The following is a 26,522-nucleotide window of genomic DNA, read 5'->3' as shown; positions in this document are numbered from 1 at the left end:
TCCACCTTAATCTAATGCACGATAAACCTATCAGTTATTATTGTTAGCTAACCAGCTGTAAAACGAGAAGATCAAAATCCATATTGATGATCACAAAGTAAGTTATTAGATTCAAGATAAGAAATTAAGTGTTTGTTAATTAAAGATTCAAAAATCTTGCTTATGATTGGAAGAAGACTAATGGGACGGTAGTTAGACGAATCAGATCGCTCTCCAGAATTTTTGAAGATTATTATATTACCATAACATAACAGAAGATATTACCATAACAAAATACTTGATTGAAAAGGCAAATACAAAGAAAAAAACTGGAGAAAAAGCGAACTAAACTAAAACTAAACTAAACTCTAACGAACTGTAACTAAGTCAAGGTTTTCACATGCATGAATTACTCACAGCTTAGAAGTTATGCGCCTTTTCACCCCCCCCCCCCGCCCCCTCTCCGAAGTTTCATTATGGCCACTAACATATTTCTGCTCAACAAAAAAAAAATAATCAAAATAATAATAAAAATGGTAAAAATTCAATGATTATTTCGCAGCACCTAATAGCACTCATGCAGCAGAGCCCGTCTCATGCCCGTCTCTACACTACTGGTATACCCGAATATTGACAATATGTGCGTCTAATTATAATAGAACTACCCTTTCTGATATACGTGAAAAAAAAAATCCTTTCGCGATGCCCACCACCAAAAGCTGTCCAATACAGAGTATTACCTAGAAGTGCAAACAGGCAATGGATTTGAATACGGTACCTATCTCAAAATTTATGGTAAATCAACATGAAATGACTGTTCTTTGAGAAAGTAAATAATAAAACTTACATTTTACTTACTTACAAAGTAAAGTATAAAATTTCAAAGAAAAAATTTACTTTTATTTGTAAAAGTAAATAACAATTTTTTTCAAATAACTTTTATGTAAGCTGTTTTTTACATGTACATTACATTGCCAAGTAAAATAAAACTGCATCATAGCAAAAAATTGCTTTTACACGTAAAAGTAACTTTTTGCTATGATGCAGTTTTATTTTACTTTGCAAAGTAAGTGTGATGTTTTTTAATATTGAATTTACGTAAGTTTACTTCATAAATAACTTTTTTTGCATTTAAAAAGTGAAATACATTTAGATGTAAATTTTTCACACACTGATAGCCAAAATTACTTTTCAAAGTAGTTTACTTTACACAACTTACCATTAAAAGTTACATTTAATGTAACTTTTAATGTACTTTTAATGGTAAAATAATAAGTTGCAGCAAAAATACAAATTAATTTTACTTGTAAAAGTAAATTACTTTTTTAAGTAACAGTTACTCATTTCAAAAACTTAACTTATGTAATTAAGTTTTACACGTTTTATAATTTATGTAAATAAAAAACGAATTACTTTTAAATGTAAGTAAATTATATATTTTTATGAGTTATGCAAAGTAATTTACGCTTAAAAGTATTTTGCGTTTTTATATCAAAATAAGTAAAAGTGCCATCCCTAATCGCTAATATATAATATATAATATAAAAAAAATCTTGATACACTGCCTTTTTTTTAGCGAATTCATCTCAAAGGAACAAACAAAAAAAAACAACGTAAAATAAAAAAAAATGATAATAAGTTAAAATATTTAATTTTTAAAGCAATTAATGATTATGTACAGAATAATGTTAAAAGTTCGTTAAAAAAATCAACTAGTTTTTGTCATTTCATACGGAAACTTCCACCTGAGAATCGCACCATCAGTGCTTACGCTGACAATATGCTTCTGTAAAGGACAAATCTTAAGCCTGTTAATCTCTCCACAGTGACCAAAACCGATATGAGTTATTTCACCTTCATTATATCTCCAAACCTTGCAAAAAAAATAATCTTTTTTTATAAATCCAGACAAGTAAAAAAAGTTTCACAAGAAATCAACGCTTACTTTTATGAGTTTATCTTCACCACCTGTGACAAAGTATAACCCGTCTGGTGAAATATCCAGACCGTTTATAGATCCTGATTTAGTTCCCTCTAACTCGCGTATAGGGGATCCATCGTATGTTTCCCAGCAACTTATCTGCATAAGTGTTATAAAAATTATACATTACATTATTTGGTAGAAGTCGACACCCGTACAGCTTTTCTGGAAGGGTGTCGACTTTGCCTAAAAAAACAAACTCTTTTTGTTTTGTCATATAAAATTGTTAGTTTCCCCATTGGCTGGATTATCAATTGGGTTGGGGTAATAATGTGCCACCTTTACTTAAAGTTCAGTGTATGTTATACTATAACTACAAAAGATGATACCTTATGATCAGTCCCAGCAGTTAGAATCTGACATTCATCAGGGCGATAACACACTACTTTAAACATTGAATTTGCAAAAATAATTTGATGACGGACAAAACGTCTAAAAATGATAAAAATTATAAAACAAAAATATAATTAACAGAAAATAAAATTCAAACACTAGATGAAATCAAGATTTGAGTTGCATTTTAAAGCATAATATTCTTACTTTAGAAATCACGCTATGAAAATGAAAAAACATTTAAATATTTTTATGTTACACAGGTGATTATCAGTTTTCAATTTATTATCTAGAGTTTAGACCATAAATAGTACCACATTTATAAGCCTATTTTTTCTTTTTATATTGTCCGAACTATCATTTATTATTATTTTACTGACTATTTTGTTATCTACTTATTTTATTGTTTTTGTTTGGTGCGATTATTTTAGTAATGGTGACAATGAATAAACCAGCGGATTTATAGCGACTTGTTTACTCAAAGATCATTGTCTTATCATTTGTTAAGGATGACTAGAGTGTGAGTTTTAGTTCCCCTCTTCCTGAGTCGCTAAATTTTATTCCTCCTACAAAACAGTCTTTACATTCATTTATGATTCTTACCCAATGACATCATCTACAATCTACTTCTATTTTCACATCTCCCAGGTCTACGTAACTGGACAGCTCCATTGGTCACTTTTTGCGATCATTGTGTCGCATAAACAATGAAAATTTACTTTTTTACAAGTTTAATTACTCTTCTTTTGGTTTTTTATCTTGATATTATCACTGTTTATCTCGATATTATCACTGTTTATCTCAATATTATCACTGTTTTAACTCCTTCTTAACAACAATCTTAAATAACTTGATTACAGTGATAAATAACTTAAATTAATTGTTATTACAGATTTCAGAAACAAACATGTTGTAAACTCTTGTTTGCAACAAGAGTGTTCTTGTTCACAACAAAAGCACTTTTAATTGTTTCACAATTAAAAGTGCTCTTTTTCACAACAAAAGTACTTTTAATTGTTTCACAATTAAAAGTGCTCTTGCTCACAACAAGAGTACTTTTGATTGTTTCCAGGTCTTTCAAAGACTACTTTGATTATAATGATTCTTTTATTGATACCATTTCCAAAGCAGTTATAACTTGCCTCTTGTTTGTAAAATTTTATTTATAATGAGAACCCAACATGTTTTTGTTTGTCTCAAAGACAAAGACTTTTGTTAAAAAAAAAATAGTATTCTGTCACAAAATGTTAATTTCTTGTTTTATTCTTTAAAAAATGTTGTTCAAAGCATGTATGCTTCTAACAACATTTTGAAAAGAATATTTTTAGGTATGGAAAGTATATTTTGCGAGATAAGTTTATTAGATGGATGTTAGTACTATATAGCACTTTTCTGTCAAAGAAAAGTACTATAAATTACTTTTCTTTGATAGAAATTTTTTCTAAAAGAGAAAAAAATCTGAATGAAGAATTGGCTTTAGGAACTTAATCCCTATACACATTTCACAAAATTTCACAACTTATGTTCTTTAGAATTTAAGTAGTAACTCTATTATTTCTTCTTTTTTCCTCAATTATTTTATTAGTAATTTGAAACTAAAAGAAATAAAATATTTTAATGTAATCTCATAACACTTTTAAGTAGTTTTATTGAAAATTTAAATTCTTTTTTTTTTAATAAATTTCCTCACAACAGGGTATCAAGCAATCACTAATTAAGTTGGGAGTTAGCAGAACGCAAAAGAAGAGAAAGAAAAATATAATTTAAGTCAATCATAAGTAAAATATGAAAATGAGAGAAAATTCTGAAGCACTAATCTTTGAAGAAAAAAAAACTAGATGAATAAATGTGTATGAATGAAAAGTTACAGTAAAAGGATGCAACTTTTCTGAATGACAAGTTATGAAAGAGATCAACGACAAGTTATTGCTTGAGCAGTGACAATGGTGGTATTTGTAGAAAAGAGAAAGAGGTGCAACCTTACAATAATGCAAACTTACAATGATGGAATAGTGGCTCAAGCGTTGGCAGCTAGAGCAGGTCTAACAACATTAACAACTTTGGACCTTGCATAATAAAAAAGAGAGGGCATCATCAGAAGAACCAGATCAACAACCAGCCATAATATGACAACAACCAGATCAACAACCAGCCATAATATGACAACAGCATTCAGTTTTAGCTAATGAAACTTATGATAATAGCTTGCTTCAGATTGACAATAATAATTGTAGATTTTTTTTTAAATGAATATTTTAACAAGATATATGTTTTAGTTATAAACAACTGCTATCAATGTGTCCTAAATAAAATTTAAAATAGTATAAAATTAAGAACTATATGTGATTAAAAGTATAAAATATAAATATAATAGTATTTACAAATTTTATAAAAATGATTTAAATAAATTAAGATTTTTGCCTCTTTTGTTAAAAGATTGTAAAAAACAGAGTCTGCGTATTAATATGAGTTTTTTTGTACATTCAAGTTTTATCTTTGGAAACACAACAGATAGATTATTGCTGTGTGCTTGTTTCCAGTATTTTTGCATTACAAAAATTTTTTTGAAATTCCTACACATGGTCCCATACAAACATTTATATACTAATACGCAAGCTCTTTTTCTAAGAACTCTGTCTATTGATGGAACAGTGATTACTTTGTTTATATGATTGTTTGAAATTATTGCATTATCTCTAATTAGTTTCTAATTTGATAATTTTATTTACTTGGTTACTGGCTTTCTTCAAATTTACAATTCTGCAATACGTTATTATTGATAGTATCATAGAGATATAAATATTTTTTGCTGCATCCATTGTCAGCAGATACAAACTTTTATCAAGTAGAGGTGGGAAGCTGCATTTTTAAAGGAGTTATTGAAATTTTGTGTTAAATTAAGGTGGCTGTCTATAATTATTCCTAGATATTTATAAATGTTACTTGATGGTATTTTTGCATTATCATAAACTAAATCTAGATTTTTTAGAAAAGTTGACAACCACTTAGGTAACCATTATTTAGGTTCAAGATTAAGTAATTTCATAAAAAATTTTTGAGATATTTTGAAATTGAGTTTAAGTAATCATTTATATGATTTTTGATGGTACTAAAATCATTGTTAACATGGTGTATCACTTTTTGATGGTACTAAAATCATTGTTGACATAGTGTATCACTAGATACACTGTATAGATAGTCTACAAATTCAACATCATCAGTGTCTCAGACATCCATTAAAGTTATTAAAATAAATTAAAAAGAATAAATCTGATAAACGATTGGTGACCCCCACGAGTCACCGGTTGTTTATAGTTCATCATGACACTTGACAAGTCGGTAATGATTAAATAAGTAACATTTAAAACACTCTAATTCATCACCTTTGATACCATATGTGGTTAGCTTAAGGAGGAGTATATTGTGGCTAATAGTGTCAAACGCTTTTAAAAGGTCGATAAACACCAAACCAACCATTTTTCTGCAATTGAGATGCTAAAGTTCAGCAGCTAGAGCAGGTCAACATCTAAAATACAAATATGGATGTTATTTGAGTGAGGGTATCATTAGAAGGTTAAAAATGATAACAATCTTCCATACAAGTAGAAATAAGAGATTTATAGAGGTAGAGAATGGAACATAAAAAAAGACATGAACAATGAAGAAAAGCAATGCAATGGATTATAAATATGGTTTCCATAAGAGGTTAGTAGTGGAGAATAATCAAATAAAATTAGAGGATTAAATAGGTTAAACTAGATGATTCAGAAAGAGTGCTGCCTCTCATCAATATAGTAGTAGCAACAAAGTTGTGATAACTTTGTAGCAGTAAACAACCAAGTTTTGTTTTGGGTTAAACTTTCTTGGCTACTGCAATCCAAGAATCAAGGAAGCCACAATCAAGGAAGCACAAGCCAGTAACCATGGGTGAATTCAAAAAGATCCAGTGTTCATTAGCTTAGGCAGGAAATAATATAACACAGGTTTACATCTATGCTAACTTATTAAAAAAAGAAGTGGTGCAAACAGGGTTGCAAAGAAACCGTTTTTTTAAAAAATAAAAAACCATGGTTTTTTTGGTTTAAACTTTTTTTTTAAATAAGCTGTGTTTAGTCAACTTTTTCAGTTAAAAAAAAGAACTAGTCATTTAACTTGAGTAAATTATATTTTCTGTTAACATTTCTGCTGTAATTCATCAACCAATACATCATTTAATGTTTTATATATATATATATATATATATATATATATATATATATATATATATATATATATATATATATATATTTATACATACATATATATATATATATATATATATATATATATATATATATATATATATATATATATATATATATATATATATTTAATCATTAGGTTTACTGTAATAATCTCTTTTATTTAAAAAAAGCCTTAGAGCACTGTGAAAATTATTAAACTTTAGTATAAGTTAAATGAATAGAATAGCTAATATTTAAATCAAAATGAAAAGTAAAAAAATAGTTAATACGCACATTAAATGCTATGTTTTGGTTCAAATAGTCTATATGATATATTATATCATATATAGATACAATAATTATTTGAATATATACATAATATATTATATTATATATATATAAAAATATATTTTATTATACTACATATAGATATATATATATAATATATTATTATATATAGACAATATTTATTTGAATATAAACATAATATTTTATATTATATATAGATATATATATATTTATTATATATAGATATATTATTATATATAGAAAATAACTATTCAAATACAGGATTTTAATAAATGCTCAAGTTGCAAATACTTATTATTTGTAAATATTTATTAAAAATTGTTTAGGGTATTTTAAACATTTAGTAGCTATATTTTAGTAATTTTAATTTTAGTAGTATTAAATATTTAAAATACAAACAAATTTTAATCAATACTTACAAATAGTGTATAATAATAAATTTTAATTTGCAAAATTAAAATCATAGTAATAACGCTTATCTAACTCTTAAATAAAAAAGATTATTTTAGCGTAACTCAAGTAGCATTTGTTTACGCCCACTACAAAATTCATGTGTTCAAAGAAATGCTAATAAGACACTATTTTAAAACAACTCATTTTGTTTGGATAAAACTCAAGTGAACACAAACAAAGTGATATCTAAAAATCATGGCACCAGTTTTAACTAGGAAGGGGGGGGGGGAACACTCCTCCCTTCCAACTGTCAAAAAAAAAAGAATCCCTAAATCTACTTTAAGTTTGTCACACACACACACACACACACACACACACACACACACACACACACATATATATACACACTAGTCAATATAAATACCTGGGTCACTTGATCTCAAACGATATGCAGGATGACAAAGATATTTTAAATCTATCTATGCTAAAGCTAACCTCATTCTTAGAAAGTTCAGCTCTACACAAATACAAACAAAGATCATGTTATCTAATGCCTTTTGCAGCCCAATCTATGGATGTCAGCTGTGGTATCTTTGGAAAAAAGACTCCATTGCCTATGTGTTGCATATAACAATGCACTTCGCTTGATATCAAACAAGCCACCATGGAACAGTGCAAGTGAATTATTTGTGAAACATGGTGTCCATTCACTTAATGTTGTTATTCGCAAGCAACAATACTCCTCACTGTTACTGCTGCAGAATAGTGAGAACCTCGACATAAAAGCTTTTGTTAACTCAGACAGGTTCTTGCAGTCTCCACTGATGTTTAAATGGAGAGCTGAGTTATATTTATAACACTTTAATCTCTTATCTTTATTTTATTTTATTCATTTTTTTTTTTTTTTAAACCTTGGGTTTTGTTTATATTCAAGTGCGTAAGTCTTTGTTTTATTCTAATCCACTTTATTTTACCCATTGTATATTTATTATATTGGGCCTTGAGCCTGTCAATAAATTTTGATTGATTTATTGATTAATATATATATATATATATATATATATATATATATATATATATTAATCAATCAATCAAAATTTATTGACAGGCTCAAGGCCCAATATAATAAATATACAATGGGTAAAATAAAGTGGATTAGAATAAAACAAAGACTTACGCACTTGAATATAAACAAAACCCAAGGTTTAAAAAAAAAAAAAAATGAATAAAATAAAATAAAGATAAGAGATTAAAGTGTTATAAATATAACTCAGCTCTCCATTTAAACATCAGTGGAGACTGCAAGAACCTGTCTGAGTTAACAAAAGCTTTTATGTCGAGGTTCTCACTATTCTGCAGCAGTAACAGTGAGGAGTATTGTTGCTTGCGAATAACAACATATATATATGTAACATGTATATATATATATATGTAACATGTATATATATATATATATATATATATATACAACACTCCTAGCATGTTCTTCCTATCTGCCCAGTCAATTTATATATATAATAAATTTTATATATATATATATATATAATAAATTTTATATATATATATAATAAATTTTATATATATATAATAAATTTTATATATATATATATAATAAATTTTATATATATATATATAATAAATTTTATATATATATATATAATAAATTTTATATATATAAAATAAATTATATAGATATATAATAAATTATATACATATTTATATATATATATATATATATATATATATATATATATATATTATATATATATATATATGTATATATATGTATATATATATATATATATATATATATATATATATATGTATATATATGTATATATATATATATATATATATATATATATATATATATACCCGTTGCTGCATTTAAAAAACAAATAGGCAATACCAAATAAATAACTAACTGTAAATTTAATATATATAAGAAACTATTTTTAAAATATATATTTATAAAATACATAAGAAAATATTTTTCGGAAGCATCTTTATAATTTTAGCATCTTTATGATTTTGATGTAAATACTTTCAAGTGCATTCATATTTACATGAAAGTATTTACATGAAAGATATAATTGTATTTGTAAACACAACCCTGGTTTACTTTCCTGCTAAATATTTAAAGTTGTTTCAAAAAAAAATTGTTTGCTTAAAATTGATATTTTTTTAGTTGATTTAAACTATTGGTTTAAACCATTTAGTTTAAACATTTTAAAACCCTGATACAACAGAAACTTTCTGCTTACCCCTAAAGTCTTTGCCTATTAGACCTTCTACAAGACAGAACAAGTATTTTCATTGATGCACCATCTCTAGCCTTTACTTAACCAATAGCCCCAAAGCTCAAAACTCTAACCGTTGGTTTTAAAGTCAAAGATAACTAATTGTAGCTTTTGCCCAGAAAAGCAAATCCTATAAGGAAGCAGGTATTTATTTACCACCAATTAAATTTAATCACCAGCAATTAAAGCTATTTAGTTTGCCAATTAAATAATAATAAAATTAACTAAAAAATAATTATTACTACTAAATACAGATTTATTTTAATGAAAATAAAAATTATAAGTCTCAACAGCTGATGTCTAAACAAAAGCATTTTGTAGTTTAAGTCTATTTTTATTCTAGATGTGAGCCATGTGTAGTTATGGTATTTATAATATATAAGTGGCATAAGCATTATAGCCACATGTAGACCAAATGTGGCTACCACCTTAATGGTATCAATATCATAGCCATACATGACCCACATAATACTGAATAGTCACTTACACTAGATCCCAAATTATGCAAGTTCCATCAATGCTAGAAGTGATGCACTATATTAAAAAAAGTAGAATCAATAATGTATTCTTAATACCGTCAAGAGTAATTTGAAATTAAGCTATTGTAATAAACAAACCTGTAAATCATTTGAACGAATTTTAACACTTGTAACTGTTCCTAAAAACAAAATTTAATTTAAAAAAATTTAATCTAAATACAAAAATATATTTAAAAAAGCATCATTAGTTTAAATACAAAAACTATTATTTTTTTGTTTTAAAAAGAAATCTACAATAGTGAGTTGATTTGTTTTGTAAAACCAATTTCCCAAATAGTGCCAATTTTTTTCTAACTCCATGTTTCCATATCACAAGTAATTGAAATTTTTAAATAAAGTAACAAACTACCAAAAATTGCAATTCCTTGCTGGGTAACAAACCTTATGTATATATATATATATATATATATATATATATATATATATATATATATATATATATATATATATATATATATATATATATATATACATATATATATATATATACATATATATATATATATACATATATATATATATATATATATACATATATATATATATATATATATATATATATATATATATATATATATATATATATATATATATATATATACACAAATATATATGTATATATATATATATATATATATCTTTCGTAGTATAAAAGTTGTCCTCAATGGACAGCACTCTTCTTCTTATTCTGTAATTTCAGGGGTTCCTCAATGTTCTATCCTTGGCCCTATACTCTTTTTAATTTACATTAACAATCATCCAGATACTCTCACATCTAAGGTGACATTGCTTGCTGATGATAACTACCATTTATTGTTGTCGTGATAAGAAACCAACTCTCTCTGATTGTTTGGAGGGGGCATTTGAGCTTGAAAAGGATCTCACTTCTGCTACAGCATGGGGCTCACAGTGGCTGGTGAACTTCAATACAGATAAAACTCAATTTTTTTCAGTCAATGGTTATCGCAATAATCTAGATCTTCCTATATTTATGAACGGTGATGTACTCAATGAGTCATCTACTCTTCATCTTCTAGGATTAACTCTTACTTCCGATCTTTCTTGGAAACCATATATCCAATCAGTTGCAAAATTACCATCTGCTAAGGAGCATCTCTTCATCGAGCTCGACACTTTCTTACTTCAGATTCTATTCTCTATCTCTATAAATCTCAAACCCAGCCTTGTATGGAATACTGTTGCCATATTTGGGGCGGATCTTCTAATGATGCCCTTTCTCTTTTAGACAAGGTGCAAAAACGCATTGTAAACTTAGTTGGACCTGCTCTTGCAGCCAACCTTCAACCATTATCACATCTTTGTAATGTTGCTTCTCTTTCTTTCTCTTCTACAAATTCTATAAAGGGCACTGCTCTAAAGAGCTAGCGTCTCTTGTGCCACCTACTAAAATTCATTCTCATGTTACTCGCCATTCAATTAAGTCTCATCTTTTTCTGTGACTGTTCCTAAGTGCTCCAAAAACTCTTTGAAGCGAATTCCAAAGAACATCAGTTCTTTGGAATTCGCTTCCTTCATCTTGCTTTCCTGATTCATATAATTTACAATTCTATAAGTCGTCCGTCAATTGTTATCTTGCTCTACAATCTTCATCTTTTCTCTTCCAGTAACTTCCAACTTTAATTAGTGGATGCTTGCAACCTTGTTGGGAGCGAAGATGTTTAAAAAAAATATATATATATATTAGATACATACATATATATGTGTGTATATATAAGCGAAGATGTTTAAAAAAAAAAAATATATATATATATATTAGATACATACATATATATGTGTGTATATATATATACATATGTGTGTGTATATATATATACATAAATTACATAAATATATGTATATATATATATATATATATATATATATATATATATATATATATATATATATATCCTAACTGGTTGTCAGAAAGTTTTGTTGTCATAACTCCTAACTGGTTGTCAGAAAGTTTTGTTGACAAAAAGTAAAAGTTAAAATGCAAGACGAGAACTTTTGTTTTTGTTACTTGATAGACTGCCTGCCCCAACCAAACCCTCAGTCTTTGTAGCAGCACTCCCTTGCGAGTCAGGCTATTTGTCAGTCGATGTAGCACCACTTTGTTGCGAGTCAGGCTATAAGATAGTCGATGTAGCAACACTCCGTACATGATTTACAGTAAAAAAAAAAAAAAATAAAAACATTTTATTAAAAAAAATAAAAATAAAATCCTTGTCTATATTATTAAAAACATTCAGAATAATTTAAAAGCATTCAGTATGTTTTTAAAAGCATTCTGGTCAATTAATTTGCGTTTTTGCAGTTTTTTAAAAAACGAATTATTTGTAATTAATGGTTTTAACTTTCTGACAACACGCAAATGTTGGACGAAAGTCATAAGTAATTAAAAGTGACATATTTGTTGGCATAAGAATCATTTTTTTCCTTCCGTTCTCCCAAATGCAACAATCTATATATATATAAATATACATACAATATATATATATATTGTATATATATATATATATTGTATATATATATATATATATATATATATATATATATATATATATATATATATATATATATATATATATATATATATATATATATATATTATATATATATATATATATATTTATATATATATATATATATATATATATAAAACCCGTAGATGTTGTCCAAAAGTTTTTTCCATATTTTGTTGACAAAAAGTAAATATTAAAATGCAAGACCGGAATTATTATAAGACCCTCAGTAGATGTAGCAACACTCCCTTGCGGGTCAGGCTAAAAGATAGTTGATGTAGCAGCACTCCCTTGCGGGTCAGGCTATTTGTCAGTCGATGTAGCAGCACTCCCTTGCGAGTCAGGCTATAAGATAGTCGATGTAGCAACACTCCGCGCATGATTTACAGTAAAAAAAATAAAAATCAAAACATTTTATTAAAAAAATTAAAAATAAAAACATTTTATTAAAAAAAATAAAAATAAAAACATTGTTTATATTGTTAAAAACATTCAGAATGTTCTTAAAACATTCTGGTCAATTAAATTTGCGTTTTTGTGGTTTTTTTTTAAAACGATTTATTTGTAATTAAATTAATGGTTTTTACTTTCAACACGCAAATGTTGGACGAATATCAGAAGTAATTAAAAGATACGTATGTGTTGGCGTAAGAATCACTTTTTTCCTTCCGCTCTTGCCAAAGACAACAAACTATAGATCTATATATATATATATATATATATATATATATATATATATATATATATATATATATATATATATATATATATATATATATATATATTTACAGTAGAAACGATAAAAAGAAAATCGTATATCATTATATAAAATGATAATTGATTTAGAAATACTAGAGAATTCATATTCTCAATCACACCAAACGAAAACATGACGCTGAATTATTGTTTCCATGACATTAAATTATCAATTTTTGTTTAATGGTTTAAAACTCCACATTAAAATTTATATTAAAAACTATATTTAAATCACAATTTATCAAAACTCTATAAAGAGTTCAAGTTAATTTTAAGGAAGTTGCAAAAGCATATTAACAATCTTGTGTTTCCTGTAATTTATTAAAGTAAAACTAAGTAAATAATGGTTGAATTTACTGTTTACTGATGCAACTCATCAGTAAACTAAGTAAACTTTAATTAAAAATTTAAAAATGTTTTTACATCTTTTGTTTCCAATATGCTTTTAAAAAAGCAAGAATATTTAAAATAATTGCTTGCAATGTTTTTATGGTCACTTCGACCATTATAAAATTTAAACCAGTTAGATTAGTCATTGCGATTAATATCTGCTTTTAATATCCATTAATTACAAAATAAGGTTAGTATATACTACATAAAAAGGTTATTCTATGTATTAAACGAATGAATGCATGATCTGTTGAATGACTAGATTTAAATCCAAGTTATTTATTGTAAAGAATAATTTTATTATTTAAAAGGAGCAAAGTTACACAAGCTCCAAAATCTTAAAATTAGTCAATTGATTGTAAACTTAAAACATTTTTTTACTTGTTTCTCTGTTCTTCATTATTTGTTCAAACAGATAACAATTGGTTAAATTAATTTTAGTACTGTGATTCCATCTTTAGTGCAGCCAAAAATTGCATACATCTGTATTTTTTTTGGATAACCATATTTTTGCCATATTTAACATAAGTGTTTGAAATTGTTAAATAATAGTTTTCTTGAAATTACATGGATCAGTACCATAAATAAAATTGGTCTACAAAAATATTTAAAGAAATTTATTTTTTATAATGAATTCATAAAAAAATCTAGACCCAATTTTTCAGCTGCAAAAGTTGCTTTCTATATTTTTATTCATAATGATCTGTATATCTGAAATCATTTAAAATGATTAGTCCAAGGTATTTAATTATTTTTTTCTTACTTTTGATAAAATTAACTTCATTGATTTTTTTAAGAATTCTTTCAATCAATAAAGAAACTAATTTATTAGTGAAAATATACCTTGGTCAAAAAGTTTGTAAAGATTGTCATAAAATTTAACTATTAATCAATCAATCAAAATTTATTGACAGACTCAAGGCCCAATATAATAAATATACAATCGGTAAAATAAAGTGGATTAGAATAAAACAAAGACTAATGCACTTGAATATAAACAAAACCCAAGGAAAAAAAAATAAAATAAAATAAAGATAAAAAATTAAAGTGTTATAAATATAATTCAGCTCTCCATTTAAACATCAGTGGAGACTGCAAGAACCTGTCTGAGTTAACAAAAGCTTTTGTGACGAGGTTCTCACTATTCTGCAGCAGTAACAGTGAGGAGTATTATTGCTTGCGAATAACAACATTAAGTGAATGGACACCATGTTTCACAAATAATTCACTTGTACTGTTCCATGGTGGCTTGTTTAATATCAAGCGAAGTGCATTATTATATGCAACACATAGGCGATGGAATGAGTCTTTTCTCCAAAGATACCGCAGCTTACATCCATAGATTGGGCTGCAAAAGGCATTAAATAAAATGATCTTTGTTTGTATTTGTGTAGAGCTAAACTTTCTACGGATGAGGTTAGCTTTAGCATAGATAGTGCGCACGTGTTTTAAAATATCTTTGTCATCCTGCATATCGTTTGAGATCAAGTGACCCAGATATCTATATTGACTAGTGTATGTAAGAACCATGCCAGATAATGTGAAACTAGGGCTATTTATAAGGGGTTTAAAAATTTCAAAAAACATAATTTGAGACTTAATATTGTTATAAACTATATCATGTTTCACAGCATAACTGGAGCATAAATCAAGTAAGATCTGGAGACCTTTGGCTGAGGGTGCACACAGGACAATAGCATCAGCATAAAGATGGTTAACAAGAGAAGGACCCAAGCAACAGCCTATGGTAGTTTTATTGAGTAAAACACTAAGATCGTTAATATATATATTAAATTGAAGAGGAGACAGTGCACCTCCTTGTCGCACTACATTACCGATATTAAATGTTTTGGATAATATTCCACCCCAAAGGATCTGAGCTGTTTGACCAACATACCAGACAATGAGTAAGCGTAAAGTTACACCAGAGATAATATTAGATAGTTTTGTAAATAGTGTATCAAAGCGAACTCTATCAAAGGCTTTACTAATGTCAATAAATGCCACATGCATATTTGAGCCAAGTGATAGATAAAAATTTAAAATATCTTTTAAAATAAGAACTGGCATAAAAGTGCTATGATTTTTCTTAAATCCAAATTGGTTTGGAGTCCCAGTGAAACTTTTATTAATGCATGAGACAAAAATATGTTCCAAAATCTTGGAGAAAATTGTCATTAAAGAAATTGGACCGGAGATGTCACCATTCTTATCTTTAACCACAGGAGAAATAACAGAGTGTGAAGCACCAATAGGCATGTATCCATTGCAAAGCATGGAGGAAAAACACAAAGACAAAATATTAAAGTAATTTGGGCTAGCATAGAGATAATGCTCCAACTGAAGTCCAAAATGGTCAGCTGCTTTTCCACAGGACATACGATTTATGATAGATTGGACTTCATCAGGAGTGACAAAATAGGCATCATCTTTAAGAAGATTACAGTGTTAAACTATAAAGTTGTCATTTATATTGCATGTTGGCTTGACTGAGTTGAACAGGGTGGAATAGTTATTATACCACATGTGGCATACATTATCAGGACCTGAGGCAGAGTCAATAGAAGGTGGAAGACTACATTTATTGCTGCGAATAGAAGTCACGATAGACCAGAAACTGGTATAGTTCTTGTTTGCTAAACTGTTCGCAAGCTTTTCTGCTTTTATAGTATCTTCTTTTTTTTTTGCAGAAACGAATGGCATATTATATAAGGCTCTTGAATTTTTGAAAAGATTGAAGATTGAACTATTGAAAACAATAGCAAATTTATGAAGCCAGTACAATATACATTCCAATTGGTTCATAAATCACACATAAAACTTTCAAGATATTAAATTGTTGACAAAAAAATTCAGTACCTATTTAAAACAAATTCATTTATATAAAAGGAGGTTATTGCTAAGTTTTAAATCATTTCTAAATACTTAACTTCATTTAACATCTTAACAAACAATGAGCATTGCAAAGATATCGACAAAAAAAAATTTTAAATTTAACTTAAATTTACCCCCCCCCCCCCAAAGCCATGAAGGCCTCTATAGTCGAGGAGGCCACTTTAGCTGTGGTAACAACCCTCTCTCAACACAATAACTTTGAAACATAATTTTTGAAAAACAAGGTCGCTGATTGGAGAAACAAATTGAGTTTGTAAATTTGAAGTTTGTAAAGCCATTAGAAAAAAAAAAATTAACTAAATTTGTTTCTCCGCGCAGCGGCCTTGTTTGTCAAAGTTTGTGTTTCGGAGTTATTGAGTTGAGAGAGGGTTATGACCACAATTAAGTAGCCTCCTCGTCTGTAGTGGCCTTCTGGACCTTGGAGTGATGAATTAATAAAAAAACAAAAAAAAAATTACAAAATTTTGTATAAGTTAATTTATCAGCTAATACAAATTGTACTGGAATTTTAATAAAAAAGAATACTTCAATATTGAGCAAGATGTATGTGTAAATTTTATGCAACAAGATTTGTTGCATTTGAGTATGGTCCATGCATAATGAAAAATACTAGGTTTGTGTTATAAAAGTTTAAGCAAAAGTGATGAAAAGTGTACTCTGGATGGACAGGATCAATCAACAAGATGCTATAGATGATATATATATATATATATATATATATATATATATATATATATATATATATATATATATATATATATATATATATATATCTATAGTTTGTTGTCTTTGGGAAGAGCGGAAGGAAAAAAGTGATTCTTACGCCAACACATACGTCACTTTTAATTACTTTTGACTTTCGTCCAACATTTGCGTGTTGGACGAAAGTAAAAACCATTAATTTAATTACAAATAAATCGTTTTTAAAAAAAACCACAAAAACGCAAATTTAATTGACCAGAATGTTTTAAAAACATTCTGAATGTTTTTAACAATATAAACAATGTTTTTATTTTTATTTTTTTTAATAAAATGTTTTTATTTTTATTTTTTTTTACTGTAAATCATGTGCGGAGTGTTGCTACATCGACTATCTTATAGCCTGAACTGCAAGGAGTGCTGCTACATCGACTGACAAATAGCCCGACTTGCAAGGGAGTGCTGCTACATCGACTGACAAATAGCCTGACCCGCAAGGGAGTGCTGCTACATCTACTGTCTTTTAGCCTGACCCGCAAGGGAGTGTTGCTAAATCGACTGAGGGTTTGGTTGGGGCAGGCAGTCTATCAATTGATAAAAAAAATAATTCCGGTCTTGCATTTTAATTTTTACTTTTTGTCAACAAAATATAGGAAAAAACTTTCTGACAACATATACGGGTTGTATATATATATATATATATATATATATATATATATATATATATATATATATATATATATATATATATATATATATATATATATATATATGTATATATATATATACCTATAGTAAACACTTAAATATACAGTTTGTGGTCATAAACAGCTCCTAACTTGTCTATGGTATTTAAACTGACAAAATAAAGGTTAGATTATAACAAAACGCATTAATTTAATTGCGGAAACTAATCAAGTTTAAAAAACCACAAAAACTCAAACTAAAAAACTACAATGTTTTTAAAAACATTCTAATTGTTTTTAAAAATGTTCTGAGTGTTTCATTTTATTTTTTTTAAACAAAAACATGCTGAATGCTTTTATTTAGATTTTCAATAAAGGGTTTGGTTAGGGCAGGCAGTCTATCAAATAATTAAAAAAAAAAGTTTTTAAACTTTTTCCAGTGTTTAAAATAATTTTTTTAAGGAAAAAATCTAAAACTGACATTTTATGGTAAAACTTAAAAACAACCATGCAAGAGTATATGCATATATATATATATATATATATATATATATATATATATATATATATATATATATATATATATATATATATATATATATATATATACGTATATATATATATACACATATATTTAAAAACATGGATTAGTTTTTTTAAAGATATTTCTAATGAAAGTATTTAAAAATTTTAACATTTATTAACATTTATAAGCTGTTTAATACTAGGGTTTCCAATCGGTTTTAACTGATAACCAAAAACTGCGGTTTTTGGTCAAAACTATTATAAATAAAAACAGTCGGTTTTCAAAAACGGATTTGGCGGTTTTTTTGTATGTCTTTTGAATGTTTATTTATTATAGAAAAGTGTAGAAAATCAAATTTGTAAGTAATTAAATTTTTATTTTATTATTTAGATAGTATTTTGCTGGAAAGTGTAATATATCTTTTCATTTTCAAAATTGTTAAAGTATTCCAAAAAAAATGTTCAAATATTGAACAAAACACGCAAATATATTCGAATATAAAGTATTCAAGTACTCAAATAGAATGGCCAATTCTTTATATTAAAGAGTTTTTATTCCTTAAGAAAACATATGGATATTTTTAGTGTTTATTTTGGTTCAACAAAATATTAACGAATAGGTATGTAACAAAAATAATTCACAATAATGTTTCTTATCTTTTTTATTGATTTTTATTTCTTACTTTTTATCTCTTTTGATGAAAATATATTTTTAAAATATATCTTCCAGATAAATCATGTCATCAGTATGAAATTTATTGCCTAGCATAAAATTCCAAATTCAAGAGATGTTGAAGGCATCTGTAATAGATGCAGTTCTGTTGTAACATGCTATGGTGATCCACAACTACTTTGCGGAATCATATTTTACGTCACCGAATTACTATCAATAGCCTTTGACTGGAGAACCAAGCAGCAGCTCAAATCACCACCGGAAAAAAAATTAAAACCATGGACAGTTAATTACAAAAAACGAACCTTAAAGAAATTGTAGCTGATCTAGCTACAGACAGTGTTTCAATTAATACGATAACAAACAACAAATTTATTTGCTCATTAATTTAACAAAGAGGAAATCATCTTCCTAAAAGCCCAACAACTGTGATGAATTTACTTCATCAAGATTTTTCTGATAAAAAGGAAGTGATGAAACAAGAAATGATCAAAAAAATTAAAATGGGACATAAATTCAGCTTAACGCATGATAAATACACATCTTTGAGGCACAGAGGGTAAATTGGTGTCAACCTGCATGAAAGTGAAAAGAAAACCTATAAAACTGGCCTTATTAGGATTTATGGTTCCTCTTTAGCTGAACATTTAATACAAAATATTAGGGATCATTTGAATTCATTTGGTGTCTGTATGGAAAAAGATCAAGCAGGTTTTACCCAAGATGGTGCAGCAATCAACAAGAAGCTCATGCAGTTAACGGACTTTGTTAATAAGTTTTGCTTTAATCATGCAATTCATCTTGGTGTATGTGACACGTTATACAAGAAAAATAAAGACATTAACATACCAGTTCCCAAGGAAACCGATAGTGATTCAGAAGAAGATGAACATGGAATTTACTATGATAGTTTTTGTTTTGAATCAGTAAACAATAAGATTAATGTTGACTACCTTGAAATTTTGATGGATGCATGAAAAGTAATGAAATTCATAAAAATGTCATCAGTTCAGAATCAAATTTTTCAGAAGAAAGTTACTGAGGAATTTGGTAAAGAAATCGAACTGCATCTCGATGTTTGCCATTGTTGGAATTCACTTTTTGCAATGACTGCACCTTTGTTAAAAACTAAGAAATGCTTATTTTAGACATTTACTGAATTAAATGCTCTTGGTGTAATCAACAAGCTAGATTTTGAGTCATTAGCTTCATTGCATGCCGCTTTAGAGCCACCAAAACTAGCAGTGGAATTTCTTAGCAGAAAAGATGTAACGTTATCGACAGCAGATATTGTTCTTGAATTCATGCTTTCAAAACTATTTGCTGTGAATACAGAAATTGCATCTTTATTGCATACAAATTTAAAAAAGCGCATCGATGAAAGAATTAACGGAAATGTTATGCAGTTGTTAAAGTGCCTAAAAGATCCTTCAGTTGTTCCATTAAAAAATACTTAAAATTTTGCTGGAAAACTTGCGTTTAGGCTTTTTGGATTTACTTCTAATGATGAGGAACCAGTATTAGCTGAAGCACCATGTACAACATTGGATAGGTCACCTGTTTCTCTTAAGAATGAATTAAATCCACTTCTTAATAAAGATAGCATCAAACAATTGCCTAAATCTACCAGTCAATTCAAATGGCTTAAGCAAGAGTTTTTGTTGTACCGAAATACAGGCAAAAGAACAAAAAATGTTGAAAACCTCAACAGATATTGAACGTGTTTTTTCAAGCTGTGCTAGTTTCTGCACAAAAATTAAATCACAATTATCTGATGAACCGTTAAAAATCTTTAGTTTTCTTAAAACTTTTTTTACAATAAAAATAAGTCATTGTAAGTTTTATTTTAAAATATAAACATAATCTTAGAACACTTTGCTTAAATAACATTTTTTAATAAACGATGGAAGATAAACTTAGATAAGTTTTATTAATTAACAAAAAAAATCAAAAACCATGGTTAACCATATTTTTTTTAAAAACTAAAACTGAAACCGTGGTTTTTTATAAACGCGGTTTTTTGGAAACCCTAGTTTAATATATATAAATAAAAATTTAAAAAAAAAAAAACCTTTATGTTCTTTCATGGCTTGAACCATCTTATATTCATTTACTTTAATATCCCAGACTCGAACTTGTCCTTCACCCCCACCACTCACAATTCGCTTGCTGTCTGATGTTGACATTAAAGCTGTCACACCTTTGTTATGTGCATCATGAATGCTAAACTTTAATTTCCCAGTTTCAGGAGTAAATGCTCTAATTTTTCCATCATCCCATGCTAAAGTGATTTTAGAATCTTATTTTTTTTACATGTTTAACTAGTGTAAAAGTTGTTATATTTTAGATAAAATCATTTAATCCTAAATTGTACTAAAAACCAATATAACTCAAATCAATAATTTTTTCTTTAAAAAAAAAAGTCCTAATATTGTGTATTTCTACTAGACTAAACAACTTTTTTACTGAATTTTTTACTTTTTTACTATTTCATACTGACCACTGATTATACTTTTTCCATCTGGTGTAAACTCTACTGCATTGCAAGTCATATTTGGAATAACGATTCGAAGTAACTCTTTACTTGTCTCTGCATTCCAAATGCGAATATCATTTATGGAGCATGTTGCAAAAAGTCGAGAATAGTTTCTGGAAAAATATAATATTTTTAGCTTCTAGGAAGATACAGTGTTGGTAGTAGAAATAAATTGATATTAAAAAAACAAAAAAACATTAAATTATTCTATAAACAATTATTTACCCCTTATTTATACATCAACACAAAAACAAATTAAACCAAAGAACAAATTTTTGTTTTGGATTTTCAAATACATAATAATAAAATATTGAGTTTATATAGAATCATGCCTAAACACAATTTTAAACTTGTCTAATACAGTAGAATCTCATTAACTCAGACCCTGGATAAGTCAGACTTTTACTTAAGTCCGAATTATCCAGTTTTAAGTCTGACAAATTTTTAATTCCCCTTGAATTCTCTATACATACCAAAAGCTTTGCTTAACTTGGACATTCGCTAAGTCAGACAATATATATATACCCGATCAGAGTCTAAGTTAACAGGATTCTACTGTATGTAAAAAATGTTTAAGAAAGGAACTGTGGTACATAGCTATGAACTATGGTACATAGCTTTTTTTGTGATTATGTTTTAAAACCCTTACATTTATTTCCACAATAAATTTGCACACTATAGATCAAATTTACTAACATTTATAAAAAAACAACTTAAAAGTAAATCAAAAACATAAAAAAAACATTTAAAAACACGATCAAATGAAAAATCATTCATTCTTAATAGGGTTGAAAAAGAGAGGCCCAAGACATAGCTTAAAATCTTTAAAAAATTTATTTTGTACTAAATTTTTAGAAATTTACATTATACTAAAAAAAACTACTGGTTTTATGTGTTGTGTTATTCACACATATTGTAGCAAAATGTTTTAAAACAGAATACAAAGATTTGATTATGTTGCAGTTAATAAAATTGAAAACCTTAGCAAAAAGACCTCATGTAAAGATGCCATGATAACAGTTTAAAACAAATTATTTTTGTAGCAGAAACTCTGGAATACAAACTTCAAAAGCAAAAAATATTACTAGCATCTAATAGAATTTATGATAGACAACTTTCAGCAACATGCAAAACATTATAAATAAAGTCTTTATAGTATATAGCCGAAGAATATATTTTTCAAAAAGTTTCTTTAATCAAAAATTAAACTTAAAAAAAAAGCTAAAACAATAAACCTACTTGGGAAAAGAAATATCTAAAACCTTTGCATAGTGACAGGTACTAATCACTTGATAAGAAAAATCTTCAAACTTTATTTGATAGATTTGTGAGAATGATGTACCAGCAAAAAACTGAATAAAAAGAGCATAAAAACAAGTAAAAAAAAAAGCAAAAATAAAAAAGTTTACTTGCTTGATCAAAAAAAAATAATTTCCCCATCAAAAACTAAAAAACATACCTGTGTCTGACCAAATAAAGTGAGTGATGTAATTTCCCCATCTACTTTTATTGATCTAGAGAATAATTTTTACCACTATAGCACCTTTAAGCAATAACTCACTATCTATTATCTATATCTAAAACTTTCAAAAAAATTTATTTTTGATCTTCAGTCCTCCACAATTTAAAAACGTGCATTTTAGTGGACTAAAAATGTAATTTTTGGTTAGTTTTTCTGGTTTTTTTTTTTCATTTTTAAGAGCCAGTCTATTAGTTTATTTTTCTGAGAAAAATTTCTAAAAACAAATACCAATCAAAACAAAAACAAGAAATAAATTTCCTGTAAAAAAAAAAACTATTTTGAAATTGGCTTTGAAGAATTATAGCTTAAAAAAAAGTTTAAGAAATTTGTATTATCACTTTTGCTTAAGACAAATGTGTATATATACAAAAAATATGAAAATATGATTGCGTTTAAAAGAAAGTTACCTTACTCTTTTAAAGTTATCAACTTTAACAAGTGATATTGTACCATCTCCAGCTCCTATAAGAAACTCCTTATTATCCTTCAACAAAATAGACAAAATACCTAAACTAAATTTATCTTTTAATGGACCATATTGACTAAGCAGTTTTGTTTTCATATTGATCTAAATTAAAATTCTAATTAATTAACAAATAAACATTTTAAAACTTTATACAAATTATAAAAAAAAAAAGTTTAAAAGTTAAACATTACTTGAAGTATATCACCACTAGTTGTTCCACAATACATGTAATGGTCATCATCTGAAACAGTTATACACTGTACAATCCTTTTTAAATGTCCCAGACTGCAGTCAGTAGGTTGAATTATTCGTTTTTCTATATCAAGTTCCCATACCCGTAAGGTTTTGCTGTTAAATTTATAGTAAATAAAATTTTTTTCAAGAGTGCATTTTCAAAAAACAAAAATTTCACATTTTTTTTGGTTAAAGGTGTACTGTAAAGGGTAAGGTGTATTTCACTTTAAAATGAATAAGTTTCTGTTAATTTTCACCTACAGCCAGTTTCATGCATATTTTTTAAAATATATTTTCTAAAGGAAAAATTAAACTTTGACTTTTCTAGCCAATTGTAAAAAAATTGATGTACTTTTTATATCAAAAAACATAAACGATTTTTTCCAGTTAATTGGCTTTATGAATATATTGCATAAGTTTTTATGGAATAAAAAAAATAAAGAGAAACAAAATATTTTAGCAGATAACAAATATGTAGTTTATATTCAATACTATCCTAGAAAATTTAACTTCATTAAAAGTATATAAAATTATTTTCATACTTTTAAATTAATCCAAACTTACTTTCCACCAGTGACAAATACATTATTGTTGATACTAGCAAATGCAACACAGTGTGTTACTCCTGCACTAAGTACTGCAGCTGCTGCACCACACACGGCTTCTTTTTTTGCAATATCCCATAAAACAACACTACAAATAATAATAATAATAATAGAGTTTGCACATCAAAATAAAAGTTTTCTTAAAAAAAATTAATCATATATAAAGTACACCTATGCATTTAATCTATATAAATCAAATAAAACCTCCCGTCATCTTGTCCACCAAGTGTTGCAAGAAGTTTTTCATTAGGGGAAAATGCAATTGCTTCTACATTAACTTTATGCAATAGCAGTCTACAATGTATTTGCATCTCTTGATAATTCCAAATAATAACTTCAGCTTTAAAACCCATATGTGTTTGCTGACCAGATGCTATATAATACCCAGTTTTGGAAATAGTAACACATGAGACATTGTCATTATGACCAGATAAAAATCTTTGTAGATGTGTTGATAAATTCTTCACAACTATTGTGTTACCCAGAGGATAAACTATATGCTTTTCATCAGGATGAATTAACAGGCCTCCAGGAACTTTACCTTTGAAAAAATATTTTTTTTTTAATAAAAAAGTTACAGGCTTTTTTCAACAATTTGATGAAGTAAATAACTTGAAAAATAAAAAATGATAACACCATGAAGTTAAATATACTTTTAAAAACAATTTTATGTACATTATGTATCTTGATATTTTCAAAGAAGTATAAGTTCCAAAAAATGTATACTTTTATGCCAAAAAAAAAAAAAACTAACTTATTTTCAGTTATAAATTAGTTGTCAATATAAGAGCTTTAACTAAATTTTAAGTCAAACAAAAAAATTTATTCCTGAGCTATATTTTTGTCAGATAACTTTTTTAACTGTCACAGCATAATACTTTTAAAAACTTTTAAATAACAAATTTAAAATCTATATACCTGCAAAACCAATAGTTGATGTTAAATTAAGCTTCTCCATTTCAATATCATTGGCTATCATTTTAAATAATTTATGTGCAAGTCCTAAAAAAACACATTTTAAATCAAATATTATTATAAGATAATGAATATTTAAATTGTATAAAATCACATTTCTCAATTGAGACTTTTAGCTATTTTTTGTTGTCTATAACTAAGTTATATACAACAACAAAAACAACAACAATAACAACAACAACAACAACAAATTTATTCAAAAATTAAAATATTTGAAAATTTTTGTCTAAAATATATGAACAAAAAATATATAATTTTTAAAAGGAAATATATATATATATATATATATATATATATATATATATATATATATATATATATATATATATATATATATGTAAATTATGTTAGTGTATTTTAACTCTTCCTGATGATCCAGCAATGATGAAACTTCAAGTCGAAGATAAAAGTTAGATAAGTGTTTTTTACTAATTAATATATTTATATATATATATATATATATATATATATATATATATATATATATATATATATATATATATATATATATATATATGCATTGATGAAACTTCAAGTCGAAGATAAAAGTTAGATAAGTGTTTTTTACTAATTAATATATTTATATATAAATAAATATATATATATATATATATATATATATATATATATATATATATATATATATATATATATATATATATATATATATATAATATGAAACAGTTAATCTTTACAAGCTATTATTTTAATTTAAAAAATTTTTTTAAGCACACACAAAAAGTTTATAGCATTTAAAAAATTGTTTATTAATCTTTTAACTAACAATAAAATGTGATTAAAAAACAAAAGCTACACCATTATAATTGTTATACTTTGAAACGCGTGCCTTTGTTTACAGAATCTCTTAGAGACCTTAACGCTGATGTTAGATGTTGGGATAGAGACTGCACAATGCCATAAAGAGGCTAGATTCAGACTTCCAACAAATTTCAGACCGGTAACCCGTACGAACGTTAG

The 26,522-nt window shown here is 26.7% G+C and overlaps 1 protein-coding gene across 3 annotated transcripts; it reads right to left on the bottom strand.

Moving 5' to 3' along the window:
• Positions 1 to 1,613: 1,613 nt before the first annotated feature.
• Positions 1,614 to 26,502, bottom strand: LOC100206819 (cilia- and flagella-associated protein 52). Of its 3 annotated transcripts, none has more exons than XR_010640070.1 (15): positions 25,488 to 25,585; positions 24,774 to 25,110; positions 24,529 to 24,657; positions 23,922 to 24,078; positions 23,672 to 23,832; positions 23,202 to 23,256; positions 22,982 to 23,094; positions 21,707 to 21,855; positions 21,278 to 21,487; positions 10,136 to 10,176; positions 10,006 to 10,052; positions 9,483 to 9,648; positions 2,290 to 2,392; positions 1,925 to 2,059; positions 1,614 to 1,852 (listed from the first exon to the last, which is right to left on the bottom strand). XR_010640070.1 is itself a non-coding variant. In XM_065803472.1 (15 exons), the coding sequence occupies exons 2-15, from the start codon at positions 25,546 to 25,548 to the stop codon at positions 1,688 to 1,690; spliced, it is 1,863 nt and encodes a 620-aa protein (XP_065659544.1). In that variant the 5' UTR covers positions 25,549 to 25,571; positions 26,378 to 26,502; the 3' UTR covers positions 1,614 to 1,687. The 3 variants fall into 3 exon arrangements, 2 of the variants coding, with proteins under 2 accessions (XP_065659544.1, XP_065659543.1); XM_065803472.1 differs by lacking the exon at positions 9,483 to 9,648 and adding an exon at positions 26,378 to 26,502 and having other exon boundaries at positions 25,488 to 25,571; XM_065803471.1 differs by lacking the exon at positions 9,483 to 9,648 and adding an exon at positions 26,361 to 26,469 and having other exon boundaries at positions 25,488 to 25,571.
• Positions 26,503 to 26,522: the final 20 nt, after the last annotated feature.

Source organism: Hydra vulgaris, chromosome 08 (assembly GCF_038396675.1).
Source record: "Hydra vulgaris chromosome 08, alternate assembly HydraT2T_AEP".
Taxonomy (NCBI): domain Eukaryota; kingdom Metazoa; phylum Cnidaria; class Hydrozoa; order Anthoathecata; family Hydridae; genus Hydra; species Hydra vulgaris.
Note: the sequence above shows the minus strand (reverse complement) of the source record. Positions and strands in the feature narration are given on the sequence as shown.